Raw genomic sequence first — 21,586 nt, 5'->3', positions numbered from 1 at the left:
TTTCGATGCAAGCGTTGAATCGTCCACTGATGGAAGGACAAAGGAGTTCGTCAGCCTCGAAGATCCTGCAGGATAGGTCACAGAACCAGTCGTATACGAGATATCGCGATATACATTCATCGACCGTTGGTAAATGGAGACAAAAATATCATAACGAGATAAAAAAAGCATAAAAAAATAGGAAGAAGGGAGAAAATAACCTTTCACTCGATAAACAGTAGATTTTGCGAGATTGGCAGTTGCGACCTGTATATTCTAGGTATTTGCGAAAAGGGGAGTGGTTTTTGGGTCAGGGGGAGGAGTTAATTTATTTTGTTAAAGGAGGTTTATTCGTGGGTGGTAGGAGAGAGAGAGAGAGAGAGAGAGAGAGAGAGAGAGAGAGAGAGAGAGGGTTCTTGTTGATTCTAGCGGATCGGCCGGCTAGTTCTGGAGGATTAAGCTTGGAATATCGGAATAAACTTATTGACCAGTGGTATTTGTTGGTGATGGAGAGTGGGGGGGGGGGGGGGGGAGGGGGGGTATAGAGGGAAGAATAGAAGATCCCGACGGACTTGGCAGATTAAGTTGGTCCAGTTGGATATCGAGTCTTCGGAGTCTTTCATTAAGGGTGGCCAGGATGAGGATTATTATTACGGTAAGAAGGAGCTGGTCCTGTTTGTCAAAGGGGAGAGAATCCTGCAACCCGTTGGGGATGATTCACTTGTGCCAAGTATAGTGGCTGGATGACTCCTTCGGGATACCTTTTCCAACGATTCGCACTTGGACTACCAAAAATCTATCTGGCTCCTAGCACCAAAAAAATGTCTTCGATGTGGTTAGCAAAAAAAAAAAAATAAAAATAAAAAAGAAAATTAAGTAGAAAAAACAAAAAAGTGGAAAAAGACAGATATAAACAGACCGAAGAATTGTTTCCAAGCAATTGGCGAAGGACGAGATAAAACTGCGATTGAATTATTTCATTATCTATTAACCCAGGAACGTTGATGGAATATAGAATGATTCGGTGCTTTTTTATACGTTCAACCTCGTGATATGTTAATAAGAAGTTTTAACGTTAATGCGTGGCACGATTTACTAACGATATTTATGTCAGCATCGCCATTAGAAATTTCCATACAACGACATCACTGCTCTCTTGTGTCTACTCGTATACTTCCAGTAAGGTGTGTGAAGGGGGGGGGGGGCGGAGGTACAAGAATTTATTTATGAAAAAGGAATTCTGTCGATAAATCTGAAGGTGTTAAGGAAAATTTGAAGGAGAAAACTGGCAAGGAAAACATCTGTGACCCAAAAGACATACTTATTGCTCCCTTGGCTATACTTGATCAATTCCCCCCCCCCCCCCCCCCTCTCTCTCTCTCTCTCTCTCTCTCTCTCTTGTAGATTCTTCCACTGCATAACGAAACAGATCTCGATATTTATAGAGAAAGGATAAATTGCCATGCAATAAAAATTCATCCTCGGTGGATTCCTTTAATACAGCACGTTCCACTTGTCAAAATATTTTCACAATCTCCTTTCGAGCTTGTTTTTTCTTCCCTATTAGAAAAAGGGGAGGAGCTTGTAGAAGCTGGTGAATATTTTCTGAGAAAGCCTCCTGTTTTCTGCTGCATCCACCACGTTTTGACGATATTTAAGGAATGCTCCAACGAGATAAGGTATATACATATGTATATAGCTGGGTAAGAGAGTGATAATGATAATGATAACGAGGGGAATATTTATAGAAGTATGATAATAATGATGAGTATTATGATAAAGTGGGAGGAGCTTGGGTTAATAAGGAGAGACACATGTTCGATCCAGGAGTAAATTAGGAAATATGATGGGATGGGGAATGATTGGGTGACACGGATGGCAATCATGGAAATCATTAATCTTGCTTGCTCGCAGGAGAGCCACGAGCTGCTCCCGGTAATCCCGAGGAGTCCCGTTCGCTGGATATGGGCGTAACTTGCAAAATGTCCTAATATACGTAATAATATTACAGCCCTAAAGCGGAAATACCTCGGACAGAGTGAAACGTTATTGCCTGTTCCCATGGGGCTCTCCTATATATATATATATATATATATATCTGTTTAATAGAGCACCTTATATCTCTTTCTCTTTCTTTCTCGTACACGTACACGCACACACACACACACACACATATATTTTTTCTTGCTTTTCTTTCCTCCCTTTGTATATACCTATTTATTTCTCTCTCTCTCTCTCTCTTTTGCTCCCTCTACATAGTCTTCCACCATCAAGATTAATGGACGAAGGTCTGCAAGGTTCAACCCACCATCTGGATTACGTCCAACACGTATGTCAATCTTATTCCAAAGTCTGAAACGTCTCGGATTTTTCAAGTAGCGAATAAAGAAACTGTTGATAAAGGACAAAGGATAGTTTTTTGTTCTATTGAAACCATTTTTACTAATATAGTGATAATGTAATGAAAATTTGTGTAATTGTATTGTATCTGTAAGATTAAAGTGTGTATGAAAAATTATAAAATTTAATGGTAGATGTTGATGGTAGTAAGTGTATTAGGGTGTGTGGGATTTATAAAGATGAAATTTGTAAATTGAGTAGGGGAGACCGGGGACAATTGTAACATAAAGTGAATCTCATTTTTTTCCGAAGATCCTAGTAGTGTTAAAAATCTCAAAAAAAAAAAAAAAAAAAAATGGTAATACTTACTACATATGTCTAGAATGCAAATATATTTTTATTCAAGTGATATTTTAATTAATCCATTAGCAAACAATGAATATAGTACCACGTGCAATTTGTTACAATCGACACCACACAGGGGTCAATTGTAACACACCGATTTTCAATTGTAAAATGTGCGTAATTCCCATAGTGCATGGATAAGAAAGTATGTTGAAGATACTTCGATAAACGGAGTATGTTATCTAAAGGTTAACATGCATGATACAATGAAATTTACTTGTAAAAAATCCAAATAACCACTATTGACTGTTTTATAAAAATAAAATTCTTTTTATGAAAATTATGTTTATTTCTTGTAACATTTGAACATTTACTTGATCAGAACGATGTTTATTGCAATATGTAATGAGTTATCGAAGACGCGATAGAAACATCTATGATTCTCCTATTCAATTAGCATGGTACAATCGACATCAGTTTACTTGTTACAAATTGGCCCCACACGCTTCAAATTACTACGTAGTAAAATTTAGCCAAGATAATTTCATATTTAAAAATCGTTCGACATTGAAAAATTTACTCAAAGAAATGACGATTTCAGTCATGTATTGAATTTTAATATTTACATGATAGTATTTGAGCAATTCAGAGTTAAAGAGCAAGTGAAATAATTACAAAAGAGTGCCTAAAACTGATTTTCTCATTTCTACGAACAGTGGCTTAGCATTGGCGGTCCTAAACTATTGCAACTACAGCGTCTTGTAGTGTTCAAGAAAGGTACTGAACGATTTTAAATTTCATTAATGGACGGAGCCACAAATTTTAATGTTACAATTGTCCCCGCCCCCCCCCCCCCTCCCCTTAGAAAATGTTAATTTAGAATTTAGATAGAAAAAATACTTTTTTTTTAAATTTTAAATGGAACAAAAATATTTGGGATTGCTTCATTTGGTATACTGAGTCTCTATCTCTTTCCCTTTCTCTTATGTCTGAACTACGTTCCATTGGGGGGTACTCCATAATATAATAATAATGAAGAATGTGTGAAATGTAGCTACATAAGCACAATAGAGTGGTTACATTAATTTTTTGCTTGTCTGCATTTATTTTAATAGATATTATTTTTCTTGGCAACTCTTAGGAAACATTTAAGTAGTAACTTGGAAGATATTATATATACATCAATAATGAAATTCATATATCTTCTGTAGTTACAGAAATTATTGTCTTTTTTTTTTACCTATATATTGTAAGACGAATTGTTTAATAAATAATAACAAAAATATTAATAATAACAAATTAATCAATTAACTAATCTGCCCTGGTGCACGATGATATAAAAACATGTTTATCTCTGTATATAATTATAAGAGATATTAATATTTTTGAAAATATTTTTTTAATCTACTCTCTATATTTGTTCTCTAACAACTTCCAAGGGAAAAAAATATTTATCTACTATAATTTCAAAAATAGATCAATTTAACGTACACAAACTCTATATGTCAATCGAAGCACTTTTAATTATTTTTGTATCGAGTTTAATTTTTGAGGGATAAATCTTTATTTAAATTAATGTTATCTCTATGCATAATTAAAAAATAATAATAAAAACTCCAGACACTTTAACATATATATAATATGCACATTGAAACATAATCAGAGTTCAAAGACACTATATTGTACGAAAAGAGGGCATAAAATTGTCAGGTAAGAAGATACATTTCCTTAACGAGGTGTTGATTCGAGGTATCGTTGTCAGGACGATCAAAATCGCTCACCCTAATTAGCCATGGTTGCTTTCTGCTAATCCTTATGTTTGAACAGCCTGTACAAGGGGGCGGAGCCATGTACAGGCTGTCTTATTCAAACATCAATTTTCGAAACTCAATTAGGAAATCGAACTCTGCACATTTATCATCATAAAACTGCATTAAAAGAGATTATAAACAAACTATTAAAAAAAAAAAAAAAAAAAAAAAAAAAAATAATTCTTAAAAAACCTATGTAGAGAGTTTATCCTGGAAGAACGATCTTAAGGCTTTGATATATAGAAATGAGAGAAATGGAAATAAATAAATGAAGTGAATTTGATAACAAAAAAATAGGGGAGGGGAGAAAATCAGATTGAAAAAGTGTGGTTGGATCCACTCGAGATAGAGATTGGGGGATTGTGCGTTGGTAGTGGTGGTGGTGGGTCGAGTTAATATTTGCGTAGGGATGCTCGTATAAAGGCTTAGGCAGGCAGTACCCACATGGAAATCTAATCACGACTGACTGGGGCCTCGCGTTACCAGCCAATGTAACTAAACTAACGAAATCGAGTTAGTCTTCGGTCGACATTCGCCTGTTACGCCGCCACAACTCTCTCTCTCTCTCTCTCTCTCTCTCTCTTATGGACAAACCAAATTCAACGAACCCCAGGATTCGACTTAACAAACTAAAACTAACCCCCCAGTCCACTGGAAGCACCAATCATTCACCTTTTCTCGACCAATCAAATTCCACTCTCCCTTATCCTCGCATAAATTCTCTCTTCTTTTGTATAATTCTATTCACACCCCCCGCCCCTTTACCCACCTTATGTCCCTCAAAGAACCCCCCTCCCCCAATCACGATTATTTCAGTAGAAAATACCTTCGTCTTTTTCCACTTAATATAAAAATGGAGTGTCGATGTCAATCCTATCGTTCGATTATCGTGGAGAATTCTCCATTACTATGTATCTGTCGAATCTAGAGGAGAATGGACCTCGGACTCGCGTGGTCACTCGCGAATAAAAGCCAGTGCCTCGATATCTCTCATTGGGATCTTTGGTCGCTCCACTGAATTTTCCCATCGAGCCTCGTTTTTCCCCTGAAATTTTCCAAGCCAAAATAATTCTCCCCATAAAGACGTCGCGTCTCAATTTCGTTGGAGCGTAGGTCAGTTCGGCAGTTGATATTTGCAATTTTCAGGGTAGGGGTGGGGGTACGAGGGTGTCTTGGAAAATGTGTGTTTGACATTCAGAGAGAGAGAGAGAGAGAGAGAGGAATCGGTAGTTGGGACTGGGTCTGAAGTTTTTCTGACGGATCGCCCTGTAGGGGAGGTCAACCGCACCGTTTCCACCCCCTCTTCTCCAACCCTTCGAAATGTAACGAGAGAACAAAGGGCACGGCAAGAAGAAGGAAATAAATCGAGCGAGAGTGCTAGAAAGAGAGAGAAATAGATTCGTGAAGGAAGAAATTGGAAAAAATTAAAAATTATATAGAGAGGGGGATGGATAATAGAAAATCAATAGGATAGAATTTTTTACTATAAATATATATATATATATGTAGAAAAATTAGGCTCCGAGTGTACAGATGCTTGCTAGTGAGTTAGAGAGAGAGAGAGAGAGAGAGAGAGAGAAGAAAGAAACAAGCGAAGCAGGATATCTAATTCGATTAGATTCCGACGGGCAGTGTCGCTTATGACGTTCCCCACGTCACTTTTCTCACCCCTAAACGAATCTTGCCAGGAAAATTGTACTCCCCCTTAACTGTGATCGACGTGCATCCTCGCTCAGGTGGAAAAAATAACGTTTCTCCGTACACGTGAGTGATGCTAAAAATAAAAGACAGAGAGAGAGAGAGAGAGAGTAACTTACCCTTGACAGACTTATTAGGGGGTGCTCCGTCGCGGTTCCAGGGTGGATCCCCGTGGCCGGAAAAGTCTCTTAATTTGAGGTAGGATATGGTGAGCCTTATGATGGAGGCTTTGTCCAATTGGCTGGTAATGGCGGCCGGAAGTGGCAGCATTTTGGCGAGTTCGTAAAACTCAAAGTTCTCCTTGCCCCTCCTCGACCTTGCGGCGTCCCTGCTCTTCTCCTTCCTCAGCTCCAAAATGCTGCAAGCAGCAAAAAAAAAAGGTCCACGTTGAAACACCTCGACACCTAACCTCTCCCCTCTTCAACCCCTCCAAGGCTGAATTTTTTTTTCACCATTCCCAATCGTGACCTCTGCGAGACCACGGGTCAGCCATTCGAACCCCTCTGCAGCGTTTATCATCCCCTCTCTTGTTATCAATGATTATCATTATTGTGTCATAATTTTTCACGATATTTCCCACCCCAAGAAAAGCTGGAAAAGCATTAAAGGTGTTTTGGTGGAGATGGCATGATATTTTTTTTTTTAGGGGGTAGCTAACGAAGCTGTCGAAGAGTTTTGTTTTGGGATCGTAGGTGGTTAGGAGTGGTAGAGGGATGGGGGGGGGGGGGAGTGGAAAGTTCGTTAAGGTTAATTAGGAGAGAGCGGAAGCTGCCAGTATTGGACTAATGGGTAGTGTGGTTTGCCATTGGTTGAGCTTTGCCCTTTAAAGGGTAACTGGGGGTAGGTTGCGGGGCGTGGTACATTTTCTCTGCATCTCTCTCTATATATATATATATATATGTATTTGTACATTATTTACTACTGTAAAATAATTTTTTTTTTTCTATATCACATTCATGCATCTCGTATCAAGCCTCTTTCTCTTTTGCTACCCTTTGCAATATTACAGGACTATTATTTTTTTTTTAGTTTAAGGATAAAATATTATCTATACTTATTTATCTGTGTATTCACTCTAATACCCCTATTCTATATATTCTGCATAATCTGTACTCCCTCTCTCTCTCTCTCTCTCTCTCTAATTTAGTCATAAATAGCATAGTGTAACATCGGAGCAACGAAGAAGGATTCCAGCGAGCAAACAGCGGCTTTGTGCCCCTTGAATAATGTATGCCGAGCACTTTACGCTGGCCTGTCATCGCTACCGACCACCGCGCCACGCCTCTCCCTACAGGTCGTTTCGGTGTAAACCGCGTCAATCCCACCTACACCCCCCCCCCCTCCCTCCTCCTCCTCCTCCTCCCCGCCCCAAACAACACAACTACAACGATAAAATCTTATTAAAAGGGCAAAAATCGCTTATGGCCATTCTTGCAAATTGGAGAAACAAACGGTCCATGACCGAAACGATTTTTCCTACCCCTTTGGGAAAATTCCTAGGAAAAAGCGGTGACGAGAGGGGGTAAAGGGGGAGGGGTTTAGACGGTAAGAAAGGAACAAGCTGGAATTTTATTAGCTCGATATTAACGCTTAACGACTGTAAAACGACGATCCGCCCCTAAACGCGAAGCTGCTGCGGTAACCCATTTAAGGGTGTCTTAGTCCTCCTCGTAAAAACTCGAAGGCACGATCTCGAGGTGAAAGGGCATAGGGATATCTTTGAGAATCGTATTCTTTGGTTAAGAGGGGGCGGGGGGAAGTCTATTGGGTCAAAGCTATCGCACAACTTTCGGTGTCTTATTCCCCACAGTGACGGTGTACAAGAGAGCTTCCCCGAGGGATAATGACAGCTACTTTCCCTTCCAACAAAACTTTTCCAAGTCCAACGATCCTCTTCTCACCCTCGGGAAGCTGCAGGACTTAACCCCTTCGATCGAGACTCTCGCAATATCCGTCTCACACCCCCTCCCCCCCTCCTCGTTAAGACTCTATTCTTCAAATCCCTCGGTCGAATCGAGATTCTCCCGCAATTTTTCCAAATTATTCCAGAAGGGCGCGAAAGAGACTCGGAATGCCCCGCAGTGGCCGGGACTTTTCTTCAAAACGGGCCAGAGGATCGAGTGTTTTCCGGGAAAAAAACCGACTCGCGCGTTAATCTCGGTTTTTTTCTCGCGACGAGCATACGTTTGGAGGAGGATCCATCGGGAGGGCTGGAAAATGGCGATTTTTCGAGGGTGGTTCCGGGTGATTTCAATGCTTGGATATTGCTGGCAGTGAGACGGTCCATCAGCATAAAAGGAGCAGAGGCTACGATATGTTCCGGCATCGATTACAGTGGAGAGATTTGGGGAAGGGTAAGATGAAGGGTGGTAGTGGTAGGGGTGGTGTTTCAGAGTTGGTTGTCCAGTTGTAATCACACGAAAGTGGTGGTGGTGGTGGAGGGGGGGGGGGGGGAGTTGCTGATTGCGCAGAGATAAAAGAGAATGAAATTCTGGCTGGCGCGAGTTTTTCCTGGTTCTCGAGGGGAGGTGGGAGGGTCTCGAGGAGGAAAAGGTCGAAAAAAGAAAATTTCGTGGGTGTCGAAGGGGAGGGGGTTTCGAGCTGCGTGAGAGGGTGAATTCAGCCGGCCGCGGCAGTCGAGACGTGTGAAAATAAAATTACGCCCAACTTTCGGTCAAATTGGTTGAAATTGGCCGGCATGGGTGGGGGGGAGGGAGTGGTTGTTCTTTGAGGGGCCGGGGGTTGATCGGGGGTCTCCCGGGGGATGCAGTCGCGCTCCAGTAACGCCCTGGACACGCCGAGGGTGCTGAGTGGCCCCATCAATAATTCAGCACGTTATCCTTGCATCTCTCTCTCTCTCTCTCTTCCCCTCGCCACCCCCCCGAGACCTTCTTATTCTCACCCCCTCCACTCCCATCTCTTTGACTCGCCCAATATATACTACAGTGGTAGCCTAGATTATTCACCTTCGCGCAAGGCCAAGAATAAAGATGCACCGTTACGCGTCCCGATTCTTCCAATTGTAAATATCTACATACGTGTGTCCAGGTGTGTGTGTGTGTGTGGATATTTGAAAAATGTAGGTTGATGATAGGAAAAATAAAATAATGGAATTTTTTGCAGTAATCGACGATTATTTCAAAGTGCAGATTTTGTTGGGGATTTTCGTCGATGGTGGAAGGGGAGGGTGAGGTGGTAGAGAGGGGGAAGCATGTGGAGAAAACTCGAGAGCCCGAGGAGAGTCCGTGCTCCCTCGGGAGCCGTAGCCTCTCGCTACAATACAATGCTCCTAATGTTACGACGCTTCCAGTTTCGACATAATTTTCTTTCGCGGCCCTTTTAGCTATCAGATGCCTCTGTACCTTTTTCCTCCATCCAAGCATCGACAAAGAAAATCTTATTTCCCGATATACCGATAATCTCCGCCCCGATATTCCCGTCTGTTCCTTCCTTATTTTTCCTTGCTTCTTCGTGCGCTTTTTTCTTTTTTTTTTTTTTTTAATCTCTCATTTTTTCTTTCCTCGTATTTTTATTGTTTTTCGAAAATAATATTTTCCCATGAATGATTCAAATTTTAGTACTCTTGTCACTTTTCTCTCTCTTTTCTTCATTCTATATAAATTCTTTCCATCGTTCATCGTTAACTATCTGTCTCTTTCGTTTTTCTATCGTTTCTCAAAAATATTATTTCCCGATATATCAATGATTCCAATTTTAGCGCGTCCCTTTTCAGTTTTCTTTGTTTCTCCAATAGAAATTCCTTCTATTATTCATCGCTAATTCCTTGCTCCTCCGTGTTTTTATTGTTTCCCGAAAATATTATTTCCCAATATATCGATAACCCCGATTCCTATATATATATATATATATACACACACGTAAATTCATTCTTCACATTCCTCCTTGTTTCTCGATACGTTCGTTCGTTCCTCGCGTTAATTCTTTGTTCCTTTCTATTTTCATTGTTTCTCGAAAGTATTATTTCCCGATAAATCTATAATTCCAAATCTGGCATCCCTCTTTAAATTTGTTCTTCTTTCCCCAAACATGTATCTCTTCGTTGTATTCCTCGTTTTGACTCTTTGTTCCTTCGTGTTCTTATCGTTTCCCGAAAGTATTGTTTCTCGATAAATCTATAATTAAAGTTTCACGTCCCTTTTAATTTGTTCTTCCTTCCCTAAACATGTGTCTCTTCGTTGATTCCTCGCTGACTCTTTGTTCCTTCGTGTTTTTATCGCTCCCCCTCCCCTCTTTAAACCCCTCGTTCTTCTGCAGACTCTTTTTTCGCACTGGCCCCAATGTCGACATTCAATTGCGACAATGGTGAGCCAATAGTGAAAATCCGGAGCTGCCCGCCTGGTTGCTCCGCGCGACTATCGTGCGTTTCGAAACAATGATTACGCAGTGGAATTGTTTGGCCCGGAGAGAAACGACGTAGAAAAATTATTCTTAAATGTAAATAACCAAAATTTCTCGAGTTATAAAACCTAGCGATTTCCAGCTTTCGAATAATGGACGGAATGGTGGGGGGGGGGGGGGGGGGGGCATCGATGATTGAACAGAAAAATAAATTTACGTTTCATACCCCAGAGTTATTTTAACATGGAAATAAATAAATTTCTAGTGTCTAGAAGTTAATGTAGTGCAGTTTTGTAAAAAAAAAAAAAAAAAAAAAAAAAAAAAAAAAAAAAAAGGGAAATTACGAGATTTTGGAAAAAGTATAAAATATATTACGAAGATGAGTGATGAAGAATCGTTTGTTAAATCAAAATAATCATATATATATGTCTAGTGGGAGAAATTAAAAAAAGAAATTAGTGTCAAGGGGAAGTTTATCAAAATCACTTCTATAAAAAATACAAAAACATCATAACATTATAAAAAATAAACAGATCAGTGACGAGGCGAATGAAAGGAAAAATTCTTTCATTGAACAAAATGGTTAAGATGGAGGTCATACAAAAATTTCATCATTATTGGAAGTTAACTTGACAAAGTTGCATGAGAGAGAGAGAGAGAGAGAGAGAGTAGGAAATTAGAAAATTTGGAAAATGAGTAGATTGGTTGAGGAAAAAAGGGAATGATAGGAGGGGAGGGGGGGGGGGGGGGTTGATTCATTGAACAAAAAGACTGAGGTATACGAGTGGTAGGAGGAAATCGAGGCGGAAACACCGAGAGCTGCTCGCCGAAGAGTTCTCAGGCGCTGATCGCGAAGCTCATCACGTAGGCTTTAAGGCCTCCTCCCTTATCTGTCATCGGGAGCCAACCTCCCCCACCCCCACCCCCCCCCCCCCTCATTCTGGGCCCGATCTAAAGGTACAAACGCACGCACGGCGAAACTCACACACGCGACTCGACATGATTTACGTCGCCGGATGCGGATGGTTTAGTGCTCATGACGTTCCTTGCCTTTCCTTTCATTGAAATTCAACTTTGCTACGACTGAATGACCATTTTTTGGGGAAGGGACACGAATTCACCACCGCCCCCCAAACTCACCTATGGCTCGATTTTCCCATTTACAAAAACAGCTAAAGTTAATTTAACGCGCACATACAAATTTTTGATTTTTTTTTTTTTCATTTTTTTTTCTCCCCTTTAGAAATATATTTTTGACTGTCGTGTGTATTGCGGTACTCGTGATACACTTTCGAGGATCGAAATGTCTCCACCACTGGCCCGACTCTTACGTATACCACGAGAAAAAAAGGTCAGAGTTTCATTTCGTGGAAACCGGAATCGTATACGATCTGGTTTCCCGCTGACTATATTCGAGTTTCATTCAGGTTTTGTTTTTCTGAATCAAGCAGTAATATTTTGAAAGCTAAGAAACCTTCGGGCTTGGAGATAGAGGCTCATTCACGTTTTCTTGGTGGTGGGGAGGGGAGGTGGGGGGGGGGGGGGTTGTGTTATTTTTTCATTTAGGCATTTATCTCAATGCCTTGACGAGGAACGTTAGAGCGGAGATGTGAAGAATTCAAAGGGTCGAGAGAGAGAGAGAGAGAGAGAGAGAGAGAGAGAGAGAGAATAAAAGAGCAAGAATGATTATAGGTTCAAAGAGCAATAACACTGGACGAAAAATAAAATTTAAAAAAAGGTGAAAAATGTGCAAAGGGCCAAGGGCACCTTCGAGTGGATTCTTTGAAGTCGAGAAAAAATTATTTTGAAAATTCTGGAACTTGAAGGGACCGACTCATTCAAGATGACGAAGAGGGACCCAGAGTTACATTTTTGTTCCGTATACCTTTGCCTCGTTGGATCGGGTAAGGGATGTATCAAGGTGGGTCGCGAGAGTCAAAAGGGTAAGAGAGAAGGTCGAAGGGAGGGATGGAATTATAGATTCGAAGGGTAATGATGCGAGGCGAAGGAGTGGATTCGGAGTGTCGCGTAAAATGGGCCAAGAGAAGGTGGATGAGGGAGGGGGGGTTGCGAGGGTAGTTGGGGGCAGGTTTAGGGGTCCCGGGGCTGCCCCGTCAGCATCCTCGAGATCGCATCGAGTTTACTGCCGCGGCGTGACGTACTCGTCTTCCTCTCCAGTCCCGCACACACCCTCCTACCCATTATCCACTAGCTGTGACAGAGCTCCCTCGGGACACGGGGGGCCAACCCCCACTCCCCCCCCCCCCCCCCGTTCAGCCTCCTCACTGCAGGAATTCGTCTATTCCTACACTATTACTCTACCTGCTGCCACCATTCTCTCTCGATCCTTCCAAGCTCTCTCCACTTTTCGATCAAAGATTCGCTCATTTCCAACGTCAGCCCGAGTCAGCAGTGACCCCCGAACCCATTCGACCCACCTCCCCGATACCCCCATTCCTCGAATTAACGCTCCAGCCCCCATCCTGAGGAGACCCCAAGCCCCACCGAAACCCAATCAAATCGAGCCCCACTGAAATGACCAGAATTTCCAGGCTGCTTTTTGAATAATTTTTCCAACTTAGCCCTGATCAGAGTCGAGGCTTTTCCCCCCTAATGGCTGACCCGAGAGTCTTCCACCACCCCTAAGCACCGCCGAGGGCACACGGGAAAGGGTTGATTATCGAGAAGCGATTAAATTCCATTATCAATATTTTCGTATCTCCTTTTCTCATCCCTGTCCCCCGTGCATCTTCAACATCGAAATTCCATTATACAGAAACGCTCCGTCAACGCGATAATTGAAAAGATGGCGACTCCGATGGGCGAAACGAGTGGATTTTTCTCGAGTGGTCGATTAATTTTTACAAGTATTTCCGCGAGGTTTGCGATGTTCCCCGCGTTGATGGAGCGCGAAGTTCGGATGTTTGGTGGGAGGAAAGCAGCTTCGAAGAAGAGCAAAGTGATTAGGGGTTAGTGGGGGTGATCCTCTTAAGAAGAGAGAAAAAGTATAAGAGAAACAACATGCCCTGGCTCGAGGAGAGGACCCTGACTCTGTTTGTACGGGACACAGAGGTCCGCCGGTACGAACCAGGAGTGCGTGAACGCGGGGTTGATGTTGAGAGGGGTGCCCTGGTGGTGACCACCGACCGACCCCTGTCTCTGGAACCCTCCGTAGTCCATGGCCACCTGATACGGCAACATCCCGCGTTTTTTTTTCCTTTTTTCTTTTTTCTTTTCTTTGATTTATTCTCTCTCTCTCTCTCTATTTGGTATATATATATTCTCTCTTTTTTTCTGCGTTAATTTTGTTCGTTTAAATAATCCTCTCGAGTCTTCCCTCCTCTGCCCTTCTATCTCTCCTCATTTCTCCTCAACCTCATCTCCACTTTCACCCCCTCCCCCCCTCCCCCTCTCAATCCCCGTCCTCTTCTCGCAACTTCGTTCAACAGTCCAACTCGACGACCACCAGGATTCCCCCCATGGATGAAAACGTCGCACAAATCACACTGGTAGAAACACTGATAGATCCTCGATCCTTCGGTAGATCTTACACTCACTGTTTTAGGTTTTTTCTTTACTACTGGTTTTTACTCAACTTTGGACCCGTCGAGGTGTCGGAGTGGGCGGGGGTTGAGGTGTGGGTGGGAATAGAGCGAGGGGTAGAGCACGCGTTTCTGGTAATGTTGGGAATGCGGTAACGCGCGTGTTGCTGGTTGGCCGTCTTATCCTCGACTGGACGTGACTGTACCGGTCGATCCTCGGGAAATCGGGAGACACGCGCGCGCGCGCGCGCGCGCAGGAGCCTGGGAGGGGGCGTATCCTCCCCCCCCTCCCCCTCCTCGCTCACTCTCTTCCACCTCCGAATCCACGCACACCGGCCGCCCACGCGACTCGAGATCAGCGAACGAGCCTCACCGGGCGCCCCGGAAGTGACGCCCTTCCAGCTTCCGTTCCATCCCCTCCAGTGACAAGCGTAGCTCGATCGACCACGCCCACTGCACCGACACCCAGGCACTCCCACACCTCGGATATGTACACACCTTGCTCGTCTCAGCACCGGTCTATACACGTGCCACACACACTCTCCGCTCATCGCACCTTCCTTCCTACCAAATTTCACCATTTTTTTTCTCGTACACCTCGCACTACGACTCCAATGACTCTTCTCTCGTCTCGCGGAGAAATTTTCTGGGGGGGGGAGGACGAGAAATTTATTTTCTATGGTGAACGTAGGATGGTTTCGACAAAATACATCTATATGTGCAGGAATATAGAAATTAATTAATCAGACTAGATTCGATTTAACGTTATTTTCTACCAAATTTCATTCATTCTTGTCATTACGTCTCTTTACCATACTCCAATGACTTTTCTTGGAATGGGAAATGTTGACGATTTTCCGAGAGACGTCGGATTACAATCTTCCATAAGGAAAGTAGGAGGAGCTTAACGAAATAGAGTGTGTATATATATGCATAATACCATGGAATATGGAAATTAATTAATTAACCTCAACTCGACTCTCCATGTTTCCATACCAATTTTCACCATTTTTCTCCCACGCTTTTCACGATATTCGAAGCGAATTTTCTCCTTTCAAAAGAAATTTCCACAATCTTTCCTGAGCGACGGATTAATTTTCCAAAGCTAACGTTGGATATACATATAAAGAAATAGAGGTAGGGAGTGGACACAGTACACACATATACATATATGGAATACAGAAATTAATTAATTAGGGGAGTATACGTTAATCGGAAGGATCAGGTCCACGTGGGTCGGTCTAATCGAGCGTATCTACGCTCCTCCTATCTTAATGCGGATCTGACCGGGAGAAAAGTTATTCCATGCCTAGAAATTAGCCGAATCCTTCGTAGACGCCTCGGTCGCGACTTCGAGGTATTCCTTCACCCCCTCCCAACGTTATTGTTCTTTCGAATAAAGCAGGAAAAGCGAGCGGAAAAATAGGAGGGAAAATGAAAAGTTGAATCGCCAGTTGGTTAAGCGAGGTAGGGTTAGGTCGAGGGAGAAAGTGGAGGGGATTTGTCCAATCGGAAGCGAGGCGTCTATCTGGTAAACAGCGAGGAGAGTAGGTTCGGTCATCCATATGTATGATTATGAGAACGAAGTTATCAGAGAGAGAGAGAGAGAGAGAGAGAGAGAGAGACGGGTCTCTGGGACTCGGGGAACCTGCGGGCCCCGTTGTCATCGTCGTCGTTGTCGTCGCGCGTTGCCGCCGCGACGGTTTCTGCATTACGCTCACGTGCCACGATACAATAAGGATTCCTTCGTATCGGGGGATGCATGTTAAGTATTGCTGCACCACTCCCCTTCCTTGCCCCGCATAGAAAACGCTGAAACACTCTGTACAGGACGATGGAGAACCACTGCCAATTCCTCGCTACTTCCACGCACCTCGAGACAGCCACTTATAGTACACTCTCGACAAAACTCTCGTTAACAGTTATATATATATATATATACAATCTTTATCCTGCATCCTTCTCAGATTCGGTCGAGCCGAGAAGGAGTAAAACAGTTTTTAAAGATGAATTTTTAAATCAATCGAAGAGGGGGTGTCGCCGGTGGAAGGAAGCTTGGTAAAATAAATTTCTCGTGGCTTATCAGTATGCTATATATATATATAAGAGAGAGAGAGAGGCTATCGGATAAAACTTTCGTGCTTCATTTATTTCGTCCGACGGAGCGGAGATTCATTCGCTTGTTATTATTTATCACCGGCCCCGTTTCGAAACGCGTAATTTCCACAGACCACGCCCATTACAGTTGCGAGGAGTGGGGGGTAATCAGCGACAATAAAGGAGAATCGCACTTGATTATTATGATTGTTCGACTCCTTTCCGGAGAACCCTCAAATAACTCGCTTTCTCGTTAGTAGGCTTCTCCCTGTCGCGCGCGAATACCGTGGGGTGCTTGGAGCTTCCTGTAACGTCTGCTGCTTGGGTGAGCTGGGTCCACCAGTTTCCGCGAGGGACCCTCCTACTATACAGGGTGCTTCTTCTTCCAAAGATCTCCCGAGACTTTTCTAATCTTCCTGGAGAATTTCGAAAATTAGACTTCATCTTGTCGGGAAAAAAACTGCTCTTCATTTGTCAATCATTGATATATACTTTTTGGTTACGATTGATATAGGATCTTTAATTATATACTGCAGGGTGATTTTGCAAAAATTATCAAAAGCCTCTGGCAAACATTTCCCGGTAAATGAACAATACTCGAGTTGATTTATTAAAGAAAAGAATGCTTCCAACGACGATTAACGTCATAATGACAATCTAGCCCCTCCCGTACTCGAGAAAGTGATTTCGCAAGAGCGAAGGAAGAACCTCTGTTAAACATTCGCATAGAATTGCCCAAAGACGAATAACACTCGAGTTCATCTTTCGAGCAATAAAATGGTGTTTTTAAAGAGTGGAAAGTTGCAGGTAATAATTAATATGGGATTTTATCTGAGGTAGGAAAGGGTGGTGGTATAGGAACGAACGTAGGAAGGAACCCTTTGGCATGCATAAGGGAGGCCATAAACGTCGCTTTGCCAGGGGCCCCATAAAGTGGCCTTGGTGATAAGACTTATCTGAGTGTCTAATTGAAAGTTAATTGGCCCGCGGCCCGGGGCGGCAATTCGGCTGCTGCGCACCGAGCAATAACTGGGCCCTATCTCGGCCCATCGCTCGTTTACCCAACTCGCAATCTTCTTCCGCTAATCTCTCCGCTTTCCAACGAACACGTACGAAAAACTCGGGGAATCCAATAATTCAGCTCGGGAAATCTCATAAAATAGATCGATCCTTCGCTTTCGATTTTCCTTCCATCTGGACAATACTTTCGCATCCCTTATCGAAAATAAAATGCAACGCGTCAGCTGTTGCCCAGCAGCCACTGGGGATGACAAGTTTTTTATGTTTATCGATGGTTCGTTTGATCGATGGTGTTTCTTCCGTGCTGTGGAATATTGGCTAATTGTCTTGATTCGACGTGGACAATTTTTTTCCTCTCTCTCTCTCTCTCTCTCTCTCTCTCTCTCTCTCTCTCTCTCTCTCTCGACTTTTTATTGGCTGCGAGCGCACGAGGAGAGCATCCTGCTGAATTCGTTGGTCGAATCGATGAGAAAAATTCGTTGAATGGTATAGGTGTGCGAGCTCTGGCCATTCGACTCGTGGACGCCTCGCAATGAACCTGTCAATTCGAAACTCTAGCCGGGACGCTTTGAATTCCGATTAGCTGCTCTACCCGAGTCTCCCTTGCGTAATCAATGCGACCATCGAAATCCATTCTCTTCTCTCGCTCATGCTCGATTGAAAATAAAATCAACTTAACACTGCTGTATTATTTATCTTTCCAAATCAATGCCATTTTTCTATAGATTTTCATTTTTTTGCGGATTTTTTTAGTGATTCAGGGAGCATTAGAGTGGAAGAAATCTAAGGGGGGAGGGGGCCATTTCAGGGAGAAATATGGTCAATTGGGGACTATACGATTGGACTATATTTACCACGGTAGTATATAAAATATGAAAAAAAAGATATTTATATAAATTTTTGAACATGAATTCAAGTTTTATTGTTTATTTTGAGAATATTTTTTCAGTTAAAGAGGAGGTATTAGAGGGGAAGATATACAGGAGGGGGAGGTAATTTAAAAGTGAAAAATGATCAATCGTTAGCTGTGAATGATTGGACTAGATTTTTCTACAGTAGTATATAAACTATAAAAAAAAAAATTATTTGAAAAACAAATATTTATATAAATTTTTGAAAATGTTCCAAGTTTTATGGTTTATTTTCAGTGAAAGAGGAAGCTCTATACACATATGGGAAAAGGAAAAGGAGAGTTTCAGGACAAAATATGGTCGACTAGGGACTTTATTCGATTAGATTTTATTTGTTGTAGTGGAGCTCGAACGAATTTAGAAAATTCATAAAACAAAAATAAAGTACTATATAACATTTTTAGTATATATATATATATATATATATATATATATATAGAATAAAACACGTTTCATCTTTTTGGACATTTTTCCAGTGAATGGGAAAGCATTGGAGGGAAAGTAAACACGTATGTAGGGTGGAGGGGGGGGGGGGGGATATTTTCAGGGCAAAATCTGGTCGATCAGGGGCCGCAGTTGATTAGACTCTATTTACTCCAGTGAAGTTTACAGTGTCTCTCCCCTTTGCTCCATTTCACGCGCCCTCTCCACAGCGAGCCTCTCGTTTCTCCCTCCTCCAATAACACCTCCCTCCCTTCCCAATCCATTCACCATATAGAAATTCACCGAGCAATTAACGAGAAACGACGAAATAATTTCTACATTTTGCCCATGCAATGTTTCTGGCAAAAAATATTGAGAAGAGGGGAAGGGAGAGGGGGGGGGGGGGGGGTGGGGGCTTTTTGACCGAGTTGTAAGTAAAAGTTGGGAGACTTAAGAATTTGAAGGGGCGACCCAGGAAATAGCAAGGCTCGACCCTATCGAGCAATCAAATCCCCCTTGGAGCATTCACTGAACTTTAAAATCCAATAATGCCCATTAAAATAACAATACACATCCACCTCGGTCAGGTTAAACATTGTTTCGACTGGCTACCCCCACTCCCCGTCAAATTACCATGCGAGATCGGGTTACTGCAATTGCGTTATCTACGCCCCCCCCCCCTCCCCCCCACCCTTCCTCAATCCCATCCAGAACTTAATCAAAGCCACTCGCCACGGAATCCACGCGAAAGGGTTCCTTCTGTTTGAATTTGAAAGTGAAACTCTCTCTCTCTCTCTCTCTCTCTCTCTCGCTCACTCGTCGACTTCAATAATTTGTTTGTCTCATTTGCAAGAATTCCTTTATTAAACCACGTCCCTTTTGAAAAAAAAAGAAACGCTTCACCAAATTCAATTTCTCTCACTGAAAACCGTGTACGAGCGTCATACGATGGGAGATTTTCAAAATGTTTCTTCGTGTCTGGTAAAGAGTGCAGCACGAAAGGGAGGGAGGGGGGTTCGTTGAATTCAGTCTCTTAACAAAAATAATTAATCATCTATTAAATTACATTTTTCTGAATATGTACGAGCATTTTACGAGTCCAAATTTTTAAAATGTTCTTAATCTAAAAATTTACTAGTCGAAGTTTTTTAAATTTTCTTAGCTTAACAATTTAGGAATATTGAATATGGGAGGGAGGGGAATTTATTTAATTCCACCCCTATATAATACAACAAGCAACGCCCATCAAATTCAATTTTTGGGACTAAAAAGTTTACTGGCGTTTTATACAATGGGAGGTTTTCAAAGTTTTTCTTTGTGTATATATATATATAGTAAAAAGTGTATAGAAAGAAGGGGGGAGGGAGGGGGGCATTTATTTAATCCCTCCCCTATAATAAAACAAACAACCGCCCACCAAATTCAATTTTTGGGACTAAAAATTGTACGAGCGTTTCGCAATGGGAGGTTTTCAAAGTTTTCTTCGTTTCTAGTAGCGAGTGCAGAGAGGGGAAGTGGGGGTAGGTGGAGAAAAAAGGAGAGTTGGAAGGAAAAGTTGACGTGGCTATCAAACGCAGTGGCGCCGACGATCTAACGGCCGGTGCTGACAACCGGATGTCCCCCCCACCATTTCAGCCACATTAACATGCAAGCCGCGAACGTACATATTTTGGGGAGTCCCGCGAAGAATACCAATATTCCGCTTTGACGTTCCAATAAAACGCGGCCGATTTGTTTATGAGCCTACGCATTGCCAGACTTTTTTCGTATCGCACGCGAATTTTCACTCAACCTGCGCGCCCAATACCCACTTTTCAGGAGAGCTTTACTTTTTTTTTTTTATTATTATTTTTCTCTCCTCTCTCGTGTGGCGTCCCTCCGCGTTTCTATTTTTACCAACGAGGAATCAAGGAGAGACGCGCGAACGCGAGAAACACGAGTGCGGTTTGCGGCTGGACGCTTCGCTGGACTTTGCCCGCTAATCTTAACTCATACACCGCATAATTTCCCATTTCCTGCTGTGTGCTGAACACATCGCACCTGTTTACCACACGTTCTTACCCCCCCCCCCCCCTCCCTTAAGACAAATCGTAAGCGAAAATTTCGACATTTTCTTTCGTATTTTATTCAACTCTCGTATAGAGGAGGAAATGATAAAAAGTTGGATGGAATTTTTTCTTTTCTTAGATTTATGTGCAATCGGTAATTTGTGGGGAAAAAGAAATTTTCATTACTTCCTCGTGTTTTTTATTGAAAATAAAAATTATGATATTTTTCCAGTTTTTTTTTTTTTTTTTTTTTTTTTTTTTCAAGCAGAATGAATTGTTTATCTAAGCAATAAAGGAAGGATGAAACGAACAAATCTGTAATAAATAATGCAAGATAGACGATTTTAAGATCAAATACTCTAATTTAAACTGCCACGAGGCCTGGAAAAAAATGTTCCAGCTTTTCCACAGAATTTTCCAGGAATTTGCAAAAATGTTCCACTTTTTGCAAAGGAAACAGTTAACTGTCAACTGAAGAGTAAAAACTTGAATAAAGTCCGCAAGAAATCTCGAGAAAACAATAGAAGATGAATTTCCCTATAATCGAATTTCCCGACCTACGTCTGCACGATGCATATAGAGAAGTCTTCCCCGCGTCTACTACGTCGTTGGTCATCAGAAATTGGATGATCTCTGGTGGTTATCGAACCAATAAAAATCAACCTCTCTTCTCACGAGAACGTGATGTCGGAAATTGAATATCGAGAAGAGAAAAAGTTTGACAATTAGGGCGGTTGGAAATAATTAAGGGAGGAGGGGGAGTAGTCTGCTGGGGGATAAAAAACGGGTAATTTACGATTGTCAGTGTGATTTTCGGAGGCAAAGTTTTACAAGAGGAAAGTATTTGTAGTAGCTTGCTCAGGAACGGTCCCTGGGGGTACCAACCAAGGGTAGCTTATCTACGACATTGGGGAGGATGCTGGATGGACATTAAGTACGGCACAACAGCTGATTGCCTTGGTCGATAGTTGTTAGCATATTCGATCGCCAGCTATAGGAGGCCCCCTCTCGCA

The 21,586-nt window shown here is 42.2% G+C and overlaps 1 protein-coding gene across 3 annotated transcripts in view; it reads right to left on the bottom strand.

Moving 5' to 3' along the window:
- Window positions 1–21,586, bottom strand: part of trh (trachealess) — a 77,169-nt gene that overhangs the window by 9,649 nt on the left and 45,934 nt on the right. For 2 of the 3 annotated variants that reach the window (XM_066735337.1, XM_066735340.1), the window contains one exon: window positions 6,293–6,531. In XM_066735337.1, the coding sequence (XP_066591434.1) occupies window positions 6,293–6,531 (239 nt within the window). Of the gene's footprint in view, window positions 1–6,292; window positions 6,532–15,411; window positions 15,425–18,712; window positions 18,730–21,586 lie in introns of all 3 variants that reach the window. The other variant, XM_066735339.1, reaches the window with a different exon arrangement.

This window comes from Prorops nasuta, unplaced genomic scaffold (genome assembly GCF_024137725.1).
Source record: "Prorops nasuta isolate Cenicafe-Biocafe unplaced genomic scaffold, Cenicafe_Pnas_1.2 PNAS00014, whole genome shotgun sequence".
In the NCBI taxonomy this organism is placed as follows: domain Eukaryota; kingdom Metazoa; phylum Arthropoda; class Insecta; order Hymenoptera; family Bethylidae; genus Prorops; species Prorops nasuta.
This window is presented reverse-complemented; position numbering and strand designations above follow the sequence as displayed.